This window comes from Molothrus aeneus, chromosome 29 (genome assembly GCF_037042795.1).
Source record: "Molothrus aeneus isolate 106 chromosome 29, BPBGC_Maene_1.0, whole genome shotgun sequence".
Lineage (NCBI taxonomy): Eukaryota > Metazoa > Chordata > Aves > Passeriformes > Icteridae > Molothrus > Molothrus aeneus.
In genome coordinates this window covers 4,283,111-4,306,473 of record NC_089674.1, presented here as the reverse complement: position 1 = coordinate 4,306,473, position 23,363 = coordinate 4,283,111, and the positions used below count along the sequence as shown (strand labels likewise).

Here is a 23,363-nt window from a genome sequence, read left to right as displayed (position 1 = left end):
ACAGAAATATTCCATATTATAAATGAAATAAAGGCTTTTTTTCCCCCCTAACACATGAAAATCTGGACACAAATTATTTTCCCTCAGAAGTGGATCAGTTAAGGACCATGTAGATGATAAATGAACTTGTCCAGCTCCCTCACAGCAAAGCCTCTGGGATCCTGGCTCCACTGAGCAGAGAACTCGTTATTCCAAGAATAAACAGGAGAAGCCTGTTGCTCTCATCTCCAGGGGGAATCACTTGTCAGCTTAGGGAGGAAAACACCTTCTCTACTCCTCCCTGCAGGACTGAGAGGGGCTCAGAAATCAGCTCCCTGGAGATACAGCATTGGGATTTAGCATGGATATGAAGAGAAATTTCTTCATGGAAGGGGTTGTCCAGCTCTGGGACAGGCTGGAGCTCCCATTCCTGGAATTGTTCAAACCTGTACCTGTGGCAGCTGAGGACATGATTCAGTGCTGCTGGGCTTGATGAGCTTAATTATTCCAATTAACAATTGTATGAGCCACTCTGGTGCTGGGCCGTTCCCCTGGAGCTCCCCAGCTCCTTCTGATACCTTTTTGGGCAGATTCACAGAATTCCCAGAATCACTGGGTTGGAAGAGACCTCAAAGATCATCGAGTCCAACCCAGCCCCAACACCTCAACTAAACCCTGGCACCCAGTGCCACATCCAGGCTTGTTTTAAACCCTCCAGCGTCTGCACCCAAAATGGATAATGGGTCACAGGATTCACACTTTTATAAGTTTGGTCCATTTGCATTTTGGGGTTAATCTTCCAATTACAGCTGCAGGTCATGAAGTCATTGACCCCAAGTTTGCTGCCCCCAACTCCCTTTTGTTGCCATCTCTGGGCCCTGAGGCAGTGAGGTGTCCTTGGTTGCCAGGCCTGGAGAGGAATTGTTGTGTCTGCCCCAAATGGGAGAGCAGCAGCTCCCACTGGGTATGGAGTTCAGAGTTATGCCCTAAAGAACTGCAGGATTACAGAGAGATGGAAAATAGAAAAGCTGAAATCCTGGAGAGGAATTGTTGTGCCTGCCCCCAGTGGGAGAGCAGGAGCTGACACTGGGTATGGAGTTTAGAGTAAACATTAAAAAATGCAGGATTACAGAGAGATGGAAAATAGAAAAGCTGAAATGCTCAGGGATCCCTTGCAGCCAGGAAAGGACACATTCCACGGTGTGGCACTTACTGGTGAGGGCTGGGGAGCTGTCACAGTTGGGGGGTGCCCAGCCCTCCTCACACTGGCACTGCAGCTTGTGGTCACACACCTGGGGGCACAAACAGGGACACCAGTGAGTTTGGGTGCTCAGAAAGTTTCTGAGTGAGGATGCTGAGAGGTTTTTTTAATCTCTCTGTTTATTTGGGCTAAAATTTAGCACAGAAAGGAGCAGTTTGGGGTGTTAAAGGACAGTCCTGATGTCATGCACCTTTTGCTTCTGCAGGGAAAGCTTCTCTACAGAGTTAATCTATTTATCTGTAGGTCTCTGAATGGTCAAATACGAGCAGAATTCTCCTCCCCAAACCAAACTAATCTAAAAGAGAAGAGCTGTGATACCATGGCTCAGGGGCAGGGTCAGACACAGGGGCTGTGTCCATCTCCTGGGCAAAAATACTGATGTTCCCTCAAGTGAGATGTGTTTTCATAAAAAGTTTTTAAGTTTCTGACTCCTCAAATTGGACAGATTTGTATCAATGATTTAAACACTGTCAGCGAGGAGGTCTGAGGCCGATCTGCATAATTTTCTTGGGGTTTTAAAGTGAATAACATCAAATGCTGGTGTCTTACAGCATGGCCAGAGCACTTGGCAGAGCAGTTGGTGGATCTGAAGACCTCCTCAGCCTGGACACACTCCCCACGGCTGCACACCTGAAATGAGAGCAAACCACAGGGACTTGGAGCTTCCAGGACAGGCAGAGTTTGCACTTTATCCTGTGAGGGGATGGAGAACAGCTCAGGAAATCCCTCAGACCCCCTTTAGGAGTGGGAGATGAGGGGTTAATTTTCCATTTGGGTGTTTAGCAGAAAGGGGAGTGACAGAGATGTGCAGACATCACTGCTTCCCACTCAGTCCCTCATCCCTCCTTTCAGTAGGAGTATTCAAGGAAGTGACTGGAAACAGTGATGAGGGACAGCCATTGTGGAAATAATTAAATACAATAATTAAATGCAATAACACATTAATAATTTCCTAACCTCTCAGACAAAGCTGTGTTTCTGCTGCCACACATCTTTGTGTCAGTAAAGGGAACGAGGCAGCAGCCAAGCCTAAGGAAATGGGAATGCTGCCAATTCCTGTTTGCTTTGCTGCTGGGTTGGGATAAAAGTTGGGAAAACAGATCAGCAGAAGTTTGGGGTGCACTCACTCCTCCCTGTTTAAAATCTTCCCTGTACAGGGCAGAATTCTATCAACAAGACTGAAAGAGGGGGAAGAATAAAGGAAGAAGTGATTCTGCACTCACCATCCCATTCCCACACTTGGTTCCATCCAGGATCATCCCCAGGTCGTCCTCCCCACTCCTGGGGAAGCTGCCTTTGCAGGTCCTGAAGGACAGCAGGCTCCCATCCCGAGGCATCTCCCTGCCTCCAGAACAGAAGAGCTTCCCACACATTTTGTCTCTGCAAGGAGAACAGGAGCAGTTACCCCAAGGACAAGGCCCAGCAAACCCCTCTGAGCTGGGCTCTCCTGCAGCCTGAATTCCAAGGAAATGGCTGCAGCAGGGAATGCTGGTGTGGCACCTTGGTTTGAGCAGGTGACATGTTCTTAAATCCTGCTGAGCTTAGGAGGGAACACAAATTCATTCAGAGAAATGAGCATTTAACTGATATTCCTTCACTTCTGAGGTTCAAATTCCTTATCCCAAAATCCCTGGAGTTCCCTGCACACCCTCACAATCATCTTCCCCAGCAGCCCTGCACAGATAATATAATATAATATAATATAATATAATATAATATAATATAATATAATATAATATAATATAATATAATATAATATAATATAATATAATATAATATAATATAATATAATGTAATGTAATGTAATGTAATATAATGTAATGTAACGTAATGTAACGTAATGTAACGTAATGTAACGTAATGTAACGTAATGTAACGTAATGTAACGTAACGTAACATAACATAATATAATATAATATAACAAACCATGATGTAATGTGCTCTCTCACCTCATGATTTAAATCCACTTTTCTTAGAAATTACTTCCCACAGTTTTCAGACAGAACAAGAAGGAACACAGGGCTGTGCCTCTAAAATAGGGTGTTCCTGGCTTCTGTCTCCTGATTAGAGTAGGAATGGCCTCTCTTCCCAAACCCCAGCACATCCCATGGCCCAGTGCTTACTTTCTCTTGCAGGGCAGGTAAGTGCCATGCTCCTTCCTGCAGTACCCAAAGTACTTCCCCCTCTCGTTCACATTGTAGCAGGAGGCTTCGCCCACCGTGGCCTCTGCAGGGGGAAAACAATAAATGGGGTGAGATTGGGATCCCAAACCAGAGCTGGGAATATTCCAGCTCCTTCCTTTGCTCAGGAAATGGCTTTTCCCAGCCAAGGGCCCATGGGCATAAATGACTTTCTGGAGAAGGGAAAGCTGCAGTGAGAGCTCAGAGCCCCTTCCACAGCCTTAAGGGGTTCCAGGAGAGCTGGGAAAGGACTGGGGACAAGGGATGGAGGGACAGGACACAGGGAATGGCTCCCACTGCCAGAGGGCTGGGATGGATGGGATATTGGGAAGGAATTGTTCCCTGTTGTAATATAAGTTATAAAATAATTCGTGCTGAAGGAAATTAAAAACCACAGCATTTTGTGTACTAAAGGCAGTGTTGGGCAACAAGCAGTAATAGGCTGAGTGATGAGGATGGAGATTCAAACACCAGGAGGACACTGTCTCCAGGGATGGATATTTCAAGGGATTTTTTCATCTGACAAGACCCCAGCAGGAGGCATTTGATAGCATCATCTCTAAGGTAATATTCGACTCCAGATGTTTATCTCAGAACATTTTCACCTGACAGGATTTCAGCAATTATTCACCAGTTCTGAGAAACGTGGCAGCAAAAAAGAAAGCTATGACAATATGCTAAAGAAGGGCCCCTTCTAGAGCCCAAAAGACTGTACAAAACAAACTCTTTAGAAATAAATGACATTTGGAGACCGATGGGGATTTTGGTGCAATAGAGGCCAAATCTGGGTTTCCCTGACTCTGATCGCCTGGCTCAGAGTCAAATTGCTTGTGGCTTTTTCCAAATTTATGCTTTGATTATTTAATAAATTTCGTTAATTATTAAATTGGAGTATTCATTTATAACACCATGAAGGTGGGAAGGGGCTGGGATGGAATCCCCAGGGAGCTGTGGCTGCCCCTGGATCCCTGGCAGTGCCCAAGGCCAGGCTGGAGCCTCTGGCACAGTGGGAGGTGTCCCTGCCATGGCAGGGGTGGCACTGGGTGGGATTTAAGTCCCCTTTCAGCCCAAGCCATTCCCCAGCTCTATGAAATGCTGCTTTCAGAAGCACCAGACGTGCCAAATTTGGCTGTTAATTTGAAGGACAGACATTTCCTCTTCCTATCTGGCCAAAACCACTTCCCCAGCTCCATTCCAAACAACTCAGACATGTTCTGCGAAAGAGGAATGTGCTCCCCACTTCCCGTTTCTCTGGAAGCACAGAGCAGCTCATGAGCCACAGCCACTGACAGTGGGAAATATAAAAATCATCATTAATTACGCTACACACTGGAGTTTATTTTTATGGATGGGCTGTCACTGTCATATTTTCTGAAAAATCCCTTTGTGAGGATTTCTTCTCTTGGGAAGATGAGAAGCCTCAGAGAAAAAAACAATATTATCTCATTTACTTCTCCCTGTTTTGCTGCTTTGGAATGTGGCTGGAGGTTGTTTACCAGCAGGTGCATGTTTGATTGGTTTCATGTGAATTGTTTATACTTAAGGACCAATCACAGCCAGCTGTGTCAGACTCTGAGGGGTCAGTCACCAGTTTTTCATTATCATTCTTGTAGCCTTCTATCTGTATCCTTTCTCTATTCTGTAGTATAGTTTAGTATAGTATAATATATAACATAACATATTATTATAATAATATAATATAATATAATATAATATAATATAATATAATATAATATAATATAATATAATATAATATAATATAATATAATATAATATAATACAATACACTAATATATAATATAATATAATATAATATAATATAATATAATATAATATAATATAATATAATATAATATATTACACTAATTAATTTAATAATAATATAGAAATTGTTATATATTATTATATTATTATTATATTATTGTATTATTATATATCATATATTATATATTATTATACTATATATAAAATAATTTATTAAGAAATTGTTATTATAATATAATAATATATAATATAATAATATATAATATAATATAATAATATATAATGTAATGTAATATAATATAATATGATATTATATGATGTAACATAACATAATGTGATATGATATAATGTAATTTAATGCAATGTGATGTAATATAATGTAATGTAATGTGATATAATAATAAATTAGCCTTCTAAGAACCTGGAGTCAGATTCACTCATCTCTCACCTCGTCCTGGGGACCCCTGCAAAAACCACAGGTGGTGCCCTCAGACCTGCAGCCTGAGCTGAAGAGCAGCCCCACAGATGGGCTGTTCTGAGGTGCAATGGGTCTGAGGATTTGACGCAGAATTCCCTCCCCTGTCTCTCACGTGCCCAAGCCAAGCTGATTTTTCTGGTGCCACGGGGTACTCACCTGGCCCAAAGACATCTTTGCACTGGCTGTCGCGGGTGGGACAGGTGCCCATGTAGCAATATCCCTCTCCAAAGCTGCAGGGGTGCCCGTTGACACGGAACCGATCCTCGGGGCAGCTGGGGGAGTGCCCCGTGCACATCTCGGCCAGGTCACACTCGTCCTTCACCGCCCGGCACACCGAGCCCGACTTCTTGAACTGGGGAGGGAGAAAATGCCACACTCAGCACCCAGCTCCTCAAACCACCCAGCTGAGGGCTGAAAACAGGCAGGAAAGCCTCACTGCACAGGGGTGGGTGCAACAGCCTGCTCACAGAGTGAGAAAACGGCTTTGTGTGCTCACAAGGGACTTGGGAGACTTTTGAGGGAGTTGTAGAAAAACAATGATCACTTGTTAGTATAAACAACCTGCAGGTTGTGTTCTCCTACTCTTTCTGTTCTTCTCAAGGACTGGTTGTGAGAGGTGTTTTTGTTAATTAGCCAATCAAGTAGAATGTGTCAAATCTATCTATAAAAGAAGAGAATTTTCATATTAAAGCTGCTCTTTTGCAAACCAGCCTTGCAGTGAATCTGTGTCATTTCTTGCTCGACGGTGACACACAGGCTGTGTGAGGAGCAGGGTCCATATCTCCCTTCATGTTGGATCTGTCAGTTCTCAGGCTTTGCCTCCTGTGCCACAGCTTTTATTGCCAGGGGAAAATGGCCAACCAAAGGGCTCATTTCTGCAGGGAGTGGGAGATTGAGGGAGGTGATGGTGGAGGTTTGGGCTGGGCTGGTGGGCAGTGACAACACCTGAGGGAATGGCTGCAGCTGGGCCAGGGGGTTTTAGGTTGGATTTTGGGAAAGGCTCTTCCCCCAGAGGGTGCTGGCACTGCCCAGGCTCCCCAGGGAATGGGCACGGCCCCGAGGCTGCCAGAGCTCCAGGAGGGTTTGGACACTGCTCCAGGGGTGCCCAGGGTGGGATTTTGCGGTGTCTGTGCAGAGCCTGGGCTGGATCAGTGATCCCACGTGTCCCTTCCAGCCCAGGCCATTCCATGACTCCATGACAGTGCCCTTGGCAGTGCTGTTAAACACAGGGGACCAGTTCTGGTGAAAGGTGAGTTCCTGCTTTATTCCAGCTGGGGTGAGGAGCTGCAGAGGGGAGGGGTCTCACCTGGCAGTTCTCACAGGGGAGGGGAGGGGTCTCACCTGGCAGTTCTCACAGGGGGGGTCTCACCTGGCAGTTCTCACAGGGGAGGGGGGGCTCTCACCTGGCAGTTCTCTGAGGGGAGGGTTCTCACCTGGCTGTTCTCACAGGGGATGGTCTCACCTGGCAGTTCTCACAGGGGAGGGGTGGTCTCACCTGGCAGTTCTCACAGGGGAGGGGGGGCTCTCACCTGGCAGTTCTCACAGGGGAGGGGGGGCTCTCACCTGGCAGTTCTCTGAGGGAGGGCTCTCACCTGGCAGTTCTCACAGGGGAGGGGGGGCTCTCACCTGGCAGTTCTCACAGGGGGGGTCTCACCTGGCAGTTCTCACAGGGGAGGGGGGGCTCTCACCTGGCAGTTCTCACAGGGGGGGTCTCACCTGGCAGTTCTCACAGGGGAGGGGGGCTCTCACCTGGCAGTTCTCACAGGGGGGGCTCTCACCTGGCAGTTCTCTGAGGGAGGGCTCTCACCTGGCAGTTCTCACAGGGGAGGGAGGGCTCTCACCTGGCAGTTCTCACAGGGGGGCTCTCACCTGGCAGTTCTCTGAGGGGGGGCTCTCACCTGGCAGTTCTCACAGGGGAGGGAGGGCTCTCACCTGGCTGTTCTCACAGGGGGGGCTCTCACCTGGCTGTTCTCACAGGGAGGGCTCTCACCTGGCAGTTCTCACAGGGGAGGGTCTCACCTGGCAGTTCTCACAGGGGAGGGGAGGGTCTCACCTGGCAGTTCTCACAGGGGAGGGAGGGCTCTCACCTGGCAGTTCTCACAGAGGGGGTCTCACCTGGCAGTTCTCACAGAGGGGCTCTCACCTGGCAGTTCTCACAGGGGAGGGGAGGGTCTCACCTGGCAGTTCTCACAGGGGAGGGGGGCTCTCACCTGGCAGTTCTCTGAGGGGGGGCTCTCACCTGGCAGTTCTCTGAGGGAGGGCTCTCACCTGGCAGTTCTCACAGGGGAGGGAGGGCTCTCACCTGGCAGTTCTCACAGGGGGGCTCTCACCTGGCAGTTCTCACAGCAGTCCCCGTGGGCACAGGCAGCTCCTGAGCTCAGCTTGCAGCTCTCGGGGTCACAGCACTCGTTGGTGCACTCCTGGGACAGAAGCAGCAGTCAGAGCTGGGGACAGGGACCCCACACCACTGTCCCTGGCTGGGATGGAAGTCTGGCACCTGCCCTTGGCTTTGCTGGGGAGCACCTTCCCTAAAATGCCTGGGTTTGGAGGTGGAAGCTGTGCAGGGAACTGGGGGTTTGTGTGGTGCTGTGGGGATGGCTTGGTCCCACTCTCAGTTCCTCTGTCCTCCTCCTGACAAAGCAGGGCTTCATCCTTCCCAGCACGTCCCCAGCCACCCCAGCTCAGCAGTTTGATGACCACAATTTCTGCTTAAGCAAGAGCTTTCAGACTACAAGGAATTCATTTAGAATAATGACAATTTGTGTAGAGTTTAAGCTTTCTAACTTCTGTGTCTGGAACTGTTTTTATATACTCCAGAAGGGCCTTGCCAGCCATTCTGGATTTGCTGAGCAATGGCTCAATAGCAATTAGCAATTGCTCAATAGCAGGGTTAATTGAGTAGTTGTAGACAATAGTAGCAGGGTTAATTGAGTAGTTGTAGAATCCTACTGTTGATGTCCATTTTACCAGGCTGGCATTGCCTGTGTGGCCATGGGATCATGGTGCTATTAATGGCATTAAGATCTAAACACAGCAGAGAGTAGTCATGAGCCTACTGAGTTTAGAAAAGAGAAAGATGACTTAACATTTACTTGAGCAGGAACTTTCATTCCAAGTCTGTATTTTTTATTTGAAACATTGTGCAGCTCCAAATCACATGCATTAACATGTGAAGCCAAAATTCAGCCTGTTTTAGTTTTACTGGGACACAAATTTTGCAGCAATAGTTTGAAGTCCTCATTCAAAAAAATCTGATGATTAGAAGAGCTCACTGAAACAATATATTTTATATGTATCATTGCACTTCAATTGCTTCAGGGCTACACCAGAAGAACAGAAATATCCAGCGCAGGGACTGCCAGCCAGCCGCTGTGCCCTCCCCAGGGTCCCCAGGTACCTCAGGAGTGCCGCAGTCGCACTCCTCTCCCCTCTCCAGGAAGCCGTTCCCGCAGGAGGCGGGGGCGATGATGCTGCCCAGCTCGGGGATGTTGCTCAGGCACCGGGGCATGGTGGCCAGCATGAAGGACTCGAAGCTCTGCAGGCTGCACGAGCTGAACTCCTTGGGGACCACCGAGCTGGGGGGAACACGGGAGGAGTTCTGGGTACGGGTAGGGAGGCACACACCCCTCGGGAGAGAACTGAACACCTGACTGTCCCCACAACTCTTGGGGTAAACATTTTCATAAATACACATTTACCATTTAATGTTTTATATATATATATACACACATATACATATATATATATATATATATACATATATATATAAATATAGCATTATATATGTATATATAAAAATTTATTATTATATATTTAATTATATATACAAGTTAATATTTAATAATATATATTTAATATCTATTATATAAGGGAGGCAAAGACCCCTTGGGAGAGAACTGAACACCTGACTGTCCCCACAACTCTTGGGGTAAACATTTTCATAAATACACATTTAACATTTAATGTTTTATATATATATATACACACATATACATATACATATACATATATATATACATATATATATATATATATATAAATATAGCATTATATATCTATATATAAAATTTATTATTATATACTTAATTATATATACAAATTAATATTTAATAATATATATTTAATATCTATTATATAAGGGAGGCAAAGACCCCTTGGGAGAGAACTGAACGCTTGACTGTCCCCACAACTCTTGGGGTAAACATTTTTATAAACACACATTTAACATTTAATGTTTTATATATATATATAATATTATATTTATAACATTATATATCTCTATATAAAAATTTAATAATATATATTTAATTATATATACAAATTAATATTTAATAATATATATAGAAATATATATTATATTATATTAAAATTATTTTAGCTATATATATCTAAATATTATATATATTTAATTATATAAAAAATTAATATATATATTTAATTATATATACAAATTAATATTTAAGAAAATATTTTATATATTATATATATTTATATATATTTTATATTTTTATATATATTATATATATAATATTAAAAATATTATATATTTTTATATAAATTATTTTAGACGTATCTATAAATAGATATAATATATATTTAGATAGATATAAATTTAATAATAATACATTTAATTATATAAAGGTTATTATTTAATAATATATTTCTATAGAAATATATATAGAAATTATTTAGAGATATGTATCTAAGTATATATAATACATATACAGAGAGAGATATATCTAAATAATAATTTAACATTTTAAATGTTAAATGTACATAAATAAATGTAAATCTATAAAATAAACAATATAAATATATAATATATAATATATATAGAGATACATATATCTAAATAATAATTTAATGTGTTAAATGTACATAAATAAATGTAAATAAATAAAAAGAAATATTATAATATAAATATAAATATAAAATATACATTTAGATATATATCTAAATAATAATTTAACATTTTAAATGTTAAATGTACATAAATGTAAAAATAAATATAAATAAATAAATGTAAATAAATATACACATAAACATTTTTCTAAATATACAGGGACTAAAGTAGTTTTGGGTTGGGTTTTTTGTGGGATTTCTGTCTGGGAATATCTGACAATGGCCTGGGATTTGATCCATTTTGTAAAGTTGATTTGTTTGAATAATTGAATGGAATAATCCCAGACAGCAGCCCTGTCCAGTCTGGGCGCTGGCAGCCTGTCCAGAGCCCCTCTCCAGCCCCACTGTTCCCCAGCCCCACCTGACAGTGTCGGTCATGATGCAAATGTCGTCGTTGCACGAGCAGGCCTTGGTGTCGTGGCTCATGCCCAGGTTGTGCCCCATCTCGTGGGCCATTGTGGCTGCCACTGCAACCTCGTTCCTGTTGTGGTCCTGGGGAGCGAGGAAAGCTGTTTGTTATTCCCATGTGTGTTTTAGAGCAAGCAGCAACAACAGAGAAAACAAAAGTGTGGTATTCACATGCCCTCTGAAGAGAGAAGCTGTGAGACAAGCAGAGGAGAAGGAAAACACAATTCTGATCTCGCTTGCTGTGCCTGTGTTGTGCCAAAGTAGAATGCAATATGGAGATTGGTTACCCAAAGTGAGGATGTTTGGTTTCCTTTTGTTTCCCTGTCAGGGCCAGGAGTGTGTGGGTGTAGGACTGTCATGGGACAGTCAGGAGAGAACCAGAGGTGAGTGCAGTGTGAGCAGTTGTGAGCAAGAGTGAGTGCAGGGCAGATTCAGTTTAGATACAATGTACACAGTACAGTATAATAACATCATTAATTAACTTCTGATTTCCATGGAGTCAGATGCATCATCATTCTCTCTCATCACCAACGTCAGAGGTCAGAGTCACCTTCCATTCACAATAAAAAAACACAACAGTTTTTCTTTTACCCATAGCCTATCATAGCTGCTATAATTTCCATATTCATGTCACTGTTCTCCAGTCACTCACAGTCAGTACATTACAGTTTAAGCCAGAAGTTGTTTTTCAGTTTTTTTGCAGTGGAAAATTCTGAGACTTTTTTCCTACTTGCCACATTTGCTGCCTTCTTTGCCTGTGCTCTCTCTCTGCTTGGTAAAAACATCTTCTTGTTTGGGGTGGGTTTATCCTTTGCTCTAAGCCATAAAAATCCCTTCTAACTCACACACCCTTTGCTCCTTGGTTATCCAGTGAGACTGGCTCAGCAATTCTTTTCTTCTATATCAAAACTTGCTTTCATTTTATTCCATCTTCAGATTCTACATTTAAAGATCTTTCTGCCATGCACACATATCTGTGAGACTTTCTTGTCAAACTTTCATCCTTCCCAACACAAGCAGAACAATCCTCATGATGCATGAGGGGTCACGTGGTGCTCACCCCATCAGTGCATCTATTTGGATGATATTATTTAATATTTAAAGATATTTATAGATAGAAAGATGTTTATTTAAAATAAATATATTTATAAAATAGGCACCATGGAGGTGTGTACATGATGTGTTTGCTTTCTTTACCCCCCTGCACTTCATTTAAAATAAAATCCCAAAATCCCAGAATGGTTTGGGTTGGAGGGGACCTTAAATCCCATCCAGTTCCAGGGCCAGGACACTTTCCCCTCTCCCAGGTTGCTCCAAGCCCTATCCAGCCTGGTCTTGGACACTTCCAGGGCTCTGATTTTGAATTTTTACAGTCCAATAATGAACCAGAGAACTGAAAGTGCCCTAAACACAACAATATTCACAAAGGTTCTTCACTGGCAGAGCGAAAAAAAACCATAGGAAAGGCTTTAAAAAATGAAATAAAAATGAATCAGACCTGAATAATACCTGCAGAAAATGAATCACTGCATATGGATTTGAGGAAGGCCAATCCAATCGTGGTGCCCTCAAAGTCCAGGCCTCTGGAAGGAAGCACAAAGACACAGTGAGATCAGGGGGTGCCCAGGATGGGCTCTGAACTCAGGGATCTTCTCCAAACCAGGCTGGAGGTTCCATCCCCAACTCCAGATGGAATCTCACATCTAATCAAATATTTAATTTTAAGATCCCTGCAAATAAAATTTTTAAAAAAAAAACAATTGAAGCACCTTTTGTATTAATATTTACTTAAATTCCGTGGTGGTTCATCAGATTTAAAGCATTTGTTGGAGTGTAAAGAGGTCCAAATGCAGCGACAGCTGAGATGAGTCAGGACCTCTGGACACAAGACAGAAAAGTGAGGTCAATGCTGGTTTAATTTGGTGTTTCCCACATTTTTGGGGAAATTTAATCCATCATCTTCCTGGTAAACTTCATGTTATGACTCTTTAAGTTGTCAGACTTTGCTGCAGTGCCCAGGACACTCAACTTTATTGAGTGAGCAAAACCAGAAGAGTCTTAGACAAGGGAAAAATTCCCATTCCCTGTTTTTGCAGGGATTCTGTTGGAAGGATTGGATGCTGTGTCCTGGCAGGAATTTATTTGCGTTCCATGACAGAAAAAAAAAAAAGAGAGAAAAAGAATTTGGATTTATTTTTTTGTCCTGGAATTGGTACAAGCCAGTCTCAGAATGGGTGAAATCCAGGTCAGGATTGTGCCACTGATTGGTGACAAATTTTAAAGAATAAAAAATGCCTTGATTGTGTTTGGTGAGTGATTTTTAAGGAATAAAAAGTGCCTTGACTGTGTTTGGTGAGCAATTTTTAAGTAATAAAAATGGCCTTGAATGAGTTTGATTAGTGAATTTAAAGGAATAAAATGTGCCTGGAATGTGTTTGATGACCATTTTTTAAGGAATAAAAAGGGTCTTGAATGAGTTTGGTGGGTGATTTTTAAGGAATAAAAAGGGTCTTGAATGAGTTTGGTGGGTGATTTTTAAGGAATAAAAATGGTCTTGAATGAGTTTGGTGGGTGATTTTTAAGGAATAAAAATGGCCTTGAATGCGTTGTTGACCAATTTTTAAGGAATAAAAAATGGGGAAGGGAAGGGAAGGGAAGGGAAGGGAAGGGAAGGGAAGGGAAGGGAAGGGAAGGGAAGGGAAGGGAAGGGAAGGGAAGGGAAGGGAAGGGAAGGGAAGGGAAGGGAAGGGAAGGGAAGGGAAGGGAAGGGAAGGGAAGGGAAGGGAAGGGAAGGGAAGGGAAGGGACCCACGTGATGAGCTGAGCGTTGTCGTTCCTGTTCCTCTTGAGCAGATCCGACAGGCGCCACTTGGAGAAGGCGTCCAGGGTGAAGCCTGCTTCCCTGCTCAGGGGAATCTTGTCCCCATCTGTCCACACCTCCAGGCCAACCAGAGCCACGTGGGTGTTGATGGCTTTATAAACCTGCAGCAGAGAATTAATTAAAAATAAATAAAAATTAAACAAAGCCTCGCCCTGGTACTTGGTCAATTTTCCACTCCAATATCCACTCCGGACCTAGCAAAGCCTTTCCAAGCTCTGAATTCCAAAAAAGTCTCACCCAAATAAACTGAAAATCTGATTTCTCATCACATTTCAACTTTAGAATGGGGTTAAAAAAATATGACTTGCCTAAGAAATGAAGAATCAATTTATTCTTTTTGCAACAACCTTTCACTTGACAAGTGATTAAAAAGCATCTTAAAGTATTGGTAGAAATAATTGAAGTAGGAGTAGAAATAATTAAAGTAGGAGTAGAAATAATTCTTATTAAAAATCTCATATCTGAAGGCAAAGAACAGGAGAATAAATTACCATGAAGTTGAGCTTTCATTCATTCCTACATGTAATAATGGGAATTTATGACGTTTACAATAGAATTTATAAACCACTTGGATTTCAATGGTTTCCAATAGAAAAATATTTTAAATAATTTGGATTTCAATGGCTTTCAATAGAAAAAAATATAAATCATTTGTATTTCAATCTTTTTCAACAGAAAAAAATTACAAAACACTTGGATTTCATTGCCACTTGTTTGCTCTCACCGTGTTGATGTAGTTGACTATTCCAAATATCCTTTGTCTTATATTTTTAACATCTTCATCATATTTCTTGTACTGAAAAGGCAAATAAAGCATGTCAGGAAAAGGAGAGGGAAAAGGGGATTTATTAGGAAATAAATATCCCACAGAAGATTGGTTTGCAAACCATGCCATGTATAAAAATTCATGCTTTATTTTATGTTTGATGCAGGATTTTATCAGATGTTGGGTTTCAGTATCAGCCCCTTCCAAAGTGTGAATTTCTGTGCAGGGTGCAGAGAAGGAGTTGGGCTCAATGATCCTTGTGGGTCCCTTCAAGGTCACGATTATCCCTTCCAAATCAGGATATTCTCTTCCAAATCAGGATATTCCCTTCCAAATCAGGATATTCCCTTCAATTCAGGATATTCCCTTCCAAATCAGGATATTCCCTTCAATTCAGGATATTCCCTTCCAAATCAGGATATTCCCTTTAAATCAGGATATTCTCTTCAAATCAGGACATTCCCTTCCAAATCAGGATATTCCCTTCAAATCAGGATATTCCCTTTAAATCAGGATATTCCCTTCCAGCTCAGGATATTCCAGCAGGACAAGCACTGCAAGGTCTTTTCTGAATTCCTGTCATCTCCAGGCAGGAATTTCAAATGAAATCCCCTTTAGAAATCCCATTTCCCAGCCAAGCCCTTGTAGCTCATGTAGGAGCCCAGGAATACAAGTTGGGATACCCTGGAAAGCTCCTGTGGGGCTGATCAAACATGAAATAATAATTCCAAAACTCACCAAAGCGTTGTCTGCAACGACATAGAGCTCCAGGTACTTCCTTGCTTTCAGGTAGGCTTTCATCTAAAGGAATCATGGATTTAAAATTACTTTTAAGAGCCTTTCCTATCCCAACCTCTGCAGTTTCAAAGCTGTTTGTTAATTACTGAGGGGATTTCTTTGGCCAGGTCATTCAGAAGGGACTGGTTTGGGTTTAAATGATAAGAAGTAGGTTGGATATTGAAATTTTTATTCAGATATGGAAGGTAAAATAGATATTAATGGGCATTTAGGTGTTAAAGGTGCACTGGGCACCTGTTAATAAAGGCAGGAAGGTTTAACTCAGCTGGTGACTCTGAAATCTCAGATCTGCAATATTTTGTTCAGGTTTTTAAGATCTGATCCCACTTCCCTGTGTTTAAACAGCTCCTTTGTGAAGGTGCCACCAGACCAAGTGGGATTTGGGCTATTTAGGGTTTTCCAGTGGCCACAAATTCCCTTTTTGTGATGGGACAGCCATGTCCTTACCTCTGGGCTGTTGCTGGACTTGAAGATGCCATTGATGGGGTCACTGTAGTCCTGTTCCCAGGAGTTGTTGACCAGCCCACAGGTTTTGATGGGCTCTTGTTTCAGGGCCTCGTATTTGTAAACCACGTGTTCATCCCTGTCCGAGGCTCCCAGGGGCTCAATGAGGAACTTCTGGCCACGGGTCTCAAAATAGCCACTAAAAATGGGTTGGAATGTGAGGTTTTGGATCAAGGCAGCATTTATCCTGAGCACAGAGACCCTTGGAATATTCCAGCAGCCTGAGGCAGCATGCAACACTTTAGAAAAAGAAATTAATTATGGAAGATTTGGGTGCTCTCAGTCAAAGAGAAGCTCGGTTCAGCATTAATTTGATTTAAATTCTGGGGGGGTTGTGCTGACAGAAGTGGTAGAAAAGTGGATTTCATTCCAGGGAGAAATTCAAAGATGTTTTCATCCTGATTTGAGTTGAAAAGCTGAAATGTTGTAAGGAACTAAGAATAATTACTTTTCTCCCTTCTCCCTCTGGTTTTTTTTGGGAAACAAGTTTCCAAAGCCTGAATAAAAATCACATGACTTCTTTCCATCCTGATTCTCTCCTATTAGAACATTTATCCCAGAAGCTGCACCCTCTGCTCCTGGGACCCAGCCCCTCTCACCTGAGCCCTGTGCAGGTGCTGATGCTCGCCACAGACTCAGCATCACCCTCCACGTGGCCTCCATAGTAACAATGATCCTGGTGGGAAAAAATCCTCAATGTCAGCTTGGGGTGTCCATGGGCTCCACTGGATCCAGGGATTTCAGAAAACAAATTAAACCATCTACAAATTACAATGAAGTGCACTACTTGAAGAAGTCTCACATTAGGAGATGCTTAAAAGGAATTTTAAAAGTTCATGACCATTTCCACGTTGGCTGTGGACCCATTATTTTTGTCCTTCAACACACAAATTGTGACAAAAAACAACAATTCTGGGCTCTGGTCAAAGCACAGCACAGAAAAATAAGAATATTCCGACTCCCTGCTCCAAATTAAGTACACACTGCTGGGCTCTGCTCAATAAAGTCCACACCAAATGGTTTCCTTGAGCCCAAATTTCAAGAAAAGGCTTTTTAATTACCCATCAATTAAATGCATTGATTTCAGTGAGATTAAAATACAGGTATTATATTAAACATGGGTAGGGGAAACTGTTTTGGGACTTAATTGGCTTAAGGATTTATGGTTTCTGTTTCTGTGTTCAAAGAGACTTCAAAGCCACTGAGGGTTTGTGGAGAATTTTACCCACAGCATTTTCCTGAATGGAATTCTTAAGAATCTGTATCCAAGCCTTCATTCCCTGTGCCTTTTGTTTCCTTGTGTGGATTTTGGTTTAACTTTATAATTTATTTGTCTTCCACCACAAAATACCAACTTTGTTACAGGGAAAAAGACATCCACAAAGGGAAAGTTACTGGGGAAAAGAGGAGGATTTGTCTCCATCCTTTGGGGATACAAGAGGAAAAACTCCTGATCACAATCCAATATCTCCAGGGTAGGAATTCTCTGTTCAGCACATGTAGGGCTCTTCGAGTTTGTCTTTATCCAGGTTTTTCACTGGATTCATTCAGGGAGTGGAAATAATTGGAGCACTCAGAAAAAATAACCCAAAATAATCAACCCAGAGTTATTTATGCACATTTATTTAATTCAAAATCCTCCTAATTGCACCTAACAGAGAAAATTGGGCTTTGAATTCCAGACTGTGTTGTTAAAACCCATCTCATGAGCTTGGAGGAGAACTTCAGGTGGGAGCTTTGGGGAAGATCAGTGTGCAGTGAATGAAAAAATCCCTTCCACAGCAAGCCCCGTCTGTGTGCAGGTGCAGAAGTGATTTGTCAGGGCTCAGAGGAGGCAGCTGGGCTCACAGAGCGTGGCTGGAAACGTGAGCCGGGAGGAAATGGGGCTTTATCGGGCTGGGATCTCCCTGGGATCGGGCGGAACTCAAGTCACGGGGCTGGGCAGGTGGAGCCAAGCGTGCACACTCGGCAGAGTCGGGAGCTTGAAAGCTTTGGGATGGCCCTGGCTGCCAACAAAAGGCTGGAATTCGACCCAGACATTGCTCAGCAGCCACAGAGGTGCTGCCTTCCTGGAAGCCAAACCGTGGAGCTGATTCCCAACAGGCACCAGTGACCAACCCCAACTTCCCATTCCTTCACCCTAAATGGCTTCAAACCTGGATTTCAAACCTTTCCTTTCTGTCTCATATCTCCCATGATTTCACAGATCCATGAATCTCATGTGGACCTCAAGACTGGAAGCAAAGGGGAGAAACCCTTCCTGTATTACCTTGATGCGAGGAGTTGTCATTATCCGTCGGCCCTCAGCAGAATAAAGAGTTTCAGAGTAATCCCCAGCCAGGAGATCCCTGCAAGAGGCCAAGCAGTCATTATTCCAAGGAAATTGTTGCCATGTAGAAATGAGGTGATGACACAGCACAGGAGTATGTGGGGAATTCAAACAATTACTCAGGTTATTCTTAGTATCGGAGAAATTCGGGAAGCAAAAGCTGCAGGGAGGGGAATTCTGCTTGCTCATAATCCTTACTCAAACAAAAAGACTTTCCTAAAAGAAGAAAGCAATTAAAGTGGGCTGATGGCATTGGGATGAACTCATCTCCTGGCAGATCTGGATACAAATGTATAATTACATATTGATTTTTTTTTTTTTGGTCCTTTTTACATCTTCCTAAAAGCAGCACATCTGCAGTGACTCCCATTTGGGCAAGTCTCTTCCACTGCCACAATCCCATTTCCCTTCAAAGAACAGAATCTAGTACAACACATTTCCCTCCCCCCACCTCCAAATATTTGGATTAGATTAAAACAGGGGCAAGCAGTTAATTACAGGCTATCTTTAACATGAATTGATTATGGCACTACTGTATTTGCACAGCCTCTGGAAAAGCACCCATTAACCCAGGCTTGTTGGAGTGTGTGTTAATGTTCTTCTGGAGCCAGACTTTCAATTTCCAGGAAGATTTGGTCAATGCCAAATTATATTTGGTTACTCCAGGTTCAAGAGAAGTAGTGCTAAGGTAAATATCTCTATCTATCTATCTATCTATCTATCTATCTATCATTTACCTTTCTATCATTTATCTATCTCCATATCTGTCTGTAATATAGGGGTATATAAATATAGAGCCACAGAATGATTAAGGTTGGAAAACACCTCCAAGATCATTGAGTCTGTCCTAGAATCATGGAATGCTTTGAGTGGGAAGGCACCTGAAGCTCTTCCACTTCCATGGGCAGGGAATCCTCCACTGTCCCAGATTGCTTCAGCCTGGCCTTGGACACTTCCAGGGATCCAGGGCCAGCCCCAGCTCCTCTGGGAATTCCATCCCAGCCCCTCCCCACCCTCCCAGGCAGGAATTTCTTTCTAATCTCTCTCGCTCCATTTAAAACCATCCCCCTTGTCCTGTCACTCCAGGCCACAATTCTATAACCCACAGACTCTTCGTGGTCACAGAAAACTTGTGAAATAATAGAAAAATATCAAATATGCATTGGATTCAACAATTTAGGAAGGAAATGGGGGAGCAGAGGTAGCAGGAGGGGAAGTCCCTCCATCATGGCAATGTCTCATCCCAAGCACTTCTTCCACATTCCCAGAACAGTGACAGGATGCTTTCTCTCCCTTTTTCTTTCCTTGCCATTGAAATGTTGCATTTCCCAAACCCCTTCTGTTTCACAGGGCTCTGATGGCTGGTTTTTGGCAGGAACACCCTGCAGTGGCTCCCAGTGAGGAATAAGGGCAGAGCTGAACTGAACCTACCGATTTTTTCGGAGCTGCAGCACCACTTCCTCTCCATTGGCTTTGATCCCATACTTCACTATGTCATCATATTTGCTCTGTAAACAGATTTAAGTGTCAGAAAAAGCTCTGCTGCAGCTCCTGGCCTCACCAGTGGTGTTATTGGAATGCCAGGCGTGTTCTTTTCCTCCTCTCCTCACCAAAAACAAGGATTCTGCCAGGAGCAGGATAAGCAGGAGGTCGCTCTGTTGGAGGGGTTTTAATTAGAGGAGCAAATTTGACTTTGCAAATTCATTTCTGCCTCCATAAGCACAAATCCTGTGTGCTTGGGAAAGGGCTGAGGGGATGGCTGGGTTCAGACACTTCCATAACACCTTCTGGAATTGCACAGACCATGGCTGCTTTTAATTATTGCATCCATTTAACCCAAACTCAAGTGTCCACAGGTTATTAAAACTCTGAGTAGTATCAAACCCTACATCTTTCTTTGCAGAGACACAAGTTCAGAGATGGCCTTAGGGATTCTCTTCTCTGAGGACACCTCAGCTCCTCCTCACTGAACACCACCTCACTTCTCCACATTCTGTCTTTTGGAAGAGCAAATGTTTGTCCAAATTCTCTTAACCTTGGAAGCCAAGGGTGTTTTAACTCCACAAATCCTTCCTCATCTCCCAGAATCACCCAAGAAATGATCTCCTTTCCTACCTCTGAGCTTGTTCCTGCAGCTCTCCTGTGCACGGCGTGCAGTTTCTGTGGGTAAACGATTTCATATTGCTCGGCTCCAGAGAACTTCTCTCTGCTGCTCCCTGGGGATTGATGAAAACACAATTTTCATTTATTAAACACCCAATTTCTTGGCTGGCCAGGTGATTCTTTGGGTTCTTGCAGCACCTCGTGCTCCCCTGCTTTGCCTACATCCCCTGATCCAACACCAGAGGTTTTCACATCCTGCATTTTGGAGGAGATGCCCTCCCTGGCAACTTCCAGGTGTCCAAACATTTCTTGCAATTCCCTTTGTGTTTCTTCCCCCAGCTCTGAGCAGTTCAAGTCCCAACAGGCCAGCCCAGCCATGCCAGGGCAGCCTTTCCCTCTGCATTTCCCAGTGACATGAATGAATGGATTTGGGTTTGTGGAATGAGCGATCTCCAAACCTCAGCACGTGACAGACAGGCCCAGACTGCCTCTGCACCAGCAAATAAACTTACACAATGCAATAAGAGTCCTGCTTTGGAAGGCTCTGGCATGTACATAACTGTGGCAGAACTCTAAAAGGGGGTGGTAATAAATAATTACAACTTTTACCTCTTGGATTGGGTTGAAGGAAGGACAGCAGAAGGTTGGGGGAGACATTTGGACATGGCCAGGTAAAATAATGGGAGATAGGGAGGAAATCAGGAAAATCTTGAAGGTGCAAGGAATCCAGGAGGTTCCTTAAGACCATTTTGAGCGGTCTCATAGGTCTGGAGGGGCTGTAAAGAGCTGGGTGAGGAAATGCAAGGTTGATAAAAAGAATTTCTTTTTGTTTTCTGCTCTGAAGCTCAGCAAATGCAGAGCAAAGTTAATTTGGGGCCTGCCCTGGCTACACCCTGCAGTCCATCCTGGCAGCTGGGGGCCAGGTTTTGGGAAAACAGGGTCAGGCAAGGGAGATGTTGGTTTGCCCCAAGGCAGCAGCAGCTTTTAGATACCCCTGAACTCTTTAATCTCCTGCAAAAGGGAATTTCATCTGAATTGGTGAATTCTTGAGGGTCTGTATTTGAAAAATAAACCAACAACAACAAAAAACCCCCCTAAGCTGCCCAGAAAGGCAATGAGATCCCACAAAAACAAAGGAGCAGAGCACCTCCCATGGTAATTCCTGCCCCAGGGCCAGGTTTTTCCAGGAGAGAGGTCTCCAATTACTGTAATTTTCTCTCTGGAGCAGGAGAGCACATCCTCGTGCAAATTGTGGCAGTAAAACAAACTGATCCATTCTTTTATCACTGATTTATTTGATTCAACCCTTTCCAAAAGTAATTGCAGAGCAAACCTGGTTGTATCTTGATAAAGCTGTTGATTTAATGGTGCAGAGGGATCCTGTGGCAGCTGAGCTGTTGCACCAAGCACGTGCTGGGAGCAGCTACCAGGTGTAACTTTACTCCTGCCACTCACAACCGTGGTTTATGGGTTTTTTTAAGCAACTAATTATGTTTATTTTCCAAAAAAAATCTGCTGCTTTTCAGATTTCTCTGCACGGGCTTCAAGTGTGTCCTTGTGCAGCAATCTCAGGAATATTTCAGGCCTCCTGGAACAGAGATCCCCAGTTTTATCTCTCCACACCCTTTGTGCAACTCCAGCCCAGAGAGTTCAAGTTAAGGCAAGGTTTAAAGGGACACTCAGGACTAAACTCATCCCTTCCCTGCAGCCTGATCCAGACAGAATTTCGAGGAAAACTGGTTGGTTTTGTTTGGAATGAATCCTTTCTTCGAGGGAGTTTCTTAATCAGTGCATTGTCTTTGCTACCTTCAGGCTTTATTTTGAGCTTGAAGGAGGAAGGAAATTCCTCGGGTCTCCTACAACAACTTGTAATAAGGAACAAATAATTGTGTGCTTTTCCAAGGGCTTCAACCAGCAAAAAAATCATTAGGGAGGATTTTATTGACAATGAAATTGTGGTTTTGTCAAGGTAAATAAGGTAACACTTTAATGGTGTGCACATTTTCAGATATTCTGTGCAAAAAAACAAATTATAGATTTGTGCCTGAATGCTAATTCTATGTTTAACTATGGATATAAATCCTGTACATGTTTGTGCAGGCCAAGCTCTGAAAAATTCCATTCCCTGTTGACAGGTATTAAAAGAAATTGTGGGGAAAAAAAAGTGGGATCTGCTCAGGTGGAGTCACTTGACTATAACCTGAAGTATCATGCAGATAAATAAAGACTGATCAATACTTTAAATCAGGTAATGTTGTAATTGAATTCATACAGAAATCTGTTATTTTATGGCCAAAATGCTGATAAATTGGTGTGATTGGGTAAATTGGCCTCTCACTTGCAGGGTAAGTATTGCTTTAGTGGCTTACAAAACCAACCAGTTGTGTGTCTTTAGGCAATTTATGGCCACTTTTCAAACAAGTAAATGCTGCTCTAACTAAAGAATTACAGAGAATCGCTTTGAACAGAAAATCCCAAATATCCCTAACTCCATTTCCCAAAGGCTTTAACTCGCTGTTCCTCCCTATTATCTACCAGTTAATAATTAAAACTTCATACAGCATTATCCACAGCAAAAGTGGTAAAGGACTAAAAAAGTGCAGTACCTTGTTGGAGGAGATGCAGCAGAAGAGCAGAAATGAGGAGGATTCTCATGCTCTGGGGTGGCTGGGGCTCCTTGGGGTGGAGATGTGGCGCTCCCAGCGTGGCCCTGTCCGCCAGCTGCTCTGGGCTGCGAGTGAGAGGCAGGGACGGGCTCAGCTTTATTCCTGCTCCTGCAGGAGGAAGTGTTTGCTCAAGGTGTTGCACAACACCCAAGGCACAGAGTGTTACAGCAAGGGGAGTTCCTGCTGCTGGGTCCGTGCCCCAAACATCGGGACAGGGATCGACCGCTGCTTTGGATCGGCTTCCCTAAAAACGGGGAAAAGGAAATGATTAACACCAATCAATCCATCAATCAATAGATTGGGAGATTGGAGCTGTCATTGAGTTATAGAATGGTTGGGCTGGTC

General features: G+C 43.1%; 1 protein-coding gene across 1 annotated transcript in view; it reads right to left on the bottom strand.

Moving 5' to 3' along the window:
- The window catches only part of LOC136567723 (zinc metalloproteinase-disintegrin-like NaMP), a 28,077-nt gene extending 5,015 nt beyond the window's left edge, over window positions 1–23,062 (bottom strand). The window contains exons 1-18 of the mRNA XM_066567420.1: window positions 22,959–23,062; window positions 20,365–20,465; window positions 19,681–19,757; window positions 18,190–18,268; window positions 16,520–16,596; window positions 15,864–16,059; window positions 15,357–15,419; window positions 14,577–14,648; window positions 13,784–13,953; window positions 12,471–12,555; window positions 10,926–11,056; window positions 9,060–9,237; window positions 7,993–8,082; window positions 5,819–6,014; window positions 3,364–3,466; window positions 2,464–2,620; window positions 1,790–1,870; window positions 1,193–1,271 (exon numbers count right to left, since the gene is read on the bottom strand). Of these exons, the coding sequence (XP_066423517.1) occupies window positions 1,193–1,271; window positions 1,790–1,870; window positions 2,464–2,620; window positions 3,364–3,466; window positions 5,819–6,014; window positions 7,993–8,082; window positions 9,060–9,237; window positions 10,926–11,056; window positions 12,471–12,555; window positions 13,784–13,953; window positions 14,577–14,648; window positions 15,357–15,419; window positions 15,864–16,059; window positions 16,520–16,596; window positions 18,190–18,268; window positions 19,681–19,757; window positions 20,365–20,465; window positions 22,959–23,007 (1,984 nt within the window). The 5' untranslated portion in view covers window positions 23,008–23,062. The remainder of the gene's footprint in view (window positions 1–1,192; window positions 1,272–1,789; window positions 1,871–2,463; window positions 2,621–3,363; window positions 3,467–5,818; window positions 6,015–7,992; window positions 8,083–9,059; window positions 9,238–10,925; window positions 11,057–12,470; window positions 12,556–13,783; window positions 13,954–14,576; window positions 14,649–15,356; window positions 15,420–15,863; window positions 16,060–16,519; window positions 16,597–18,189; window positions 18,269–19,680; window positions 19,758–20,364; window positions 20,466–22,958) is intronic.
- Between the last annotated feature and the right edge of the window lie 301 nt (window positions 23,063–23,363).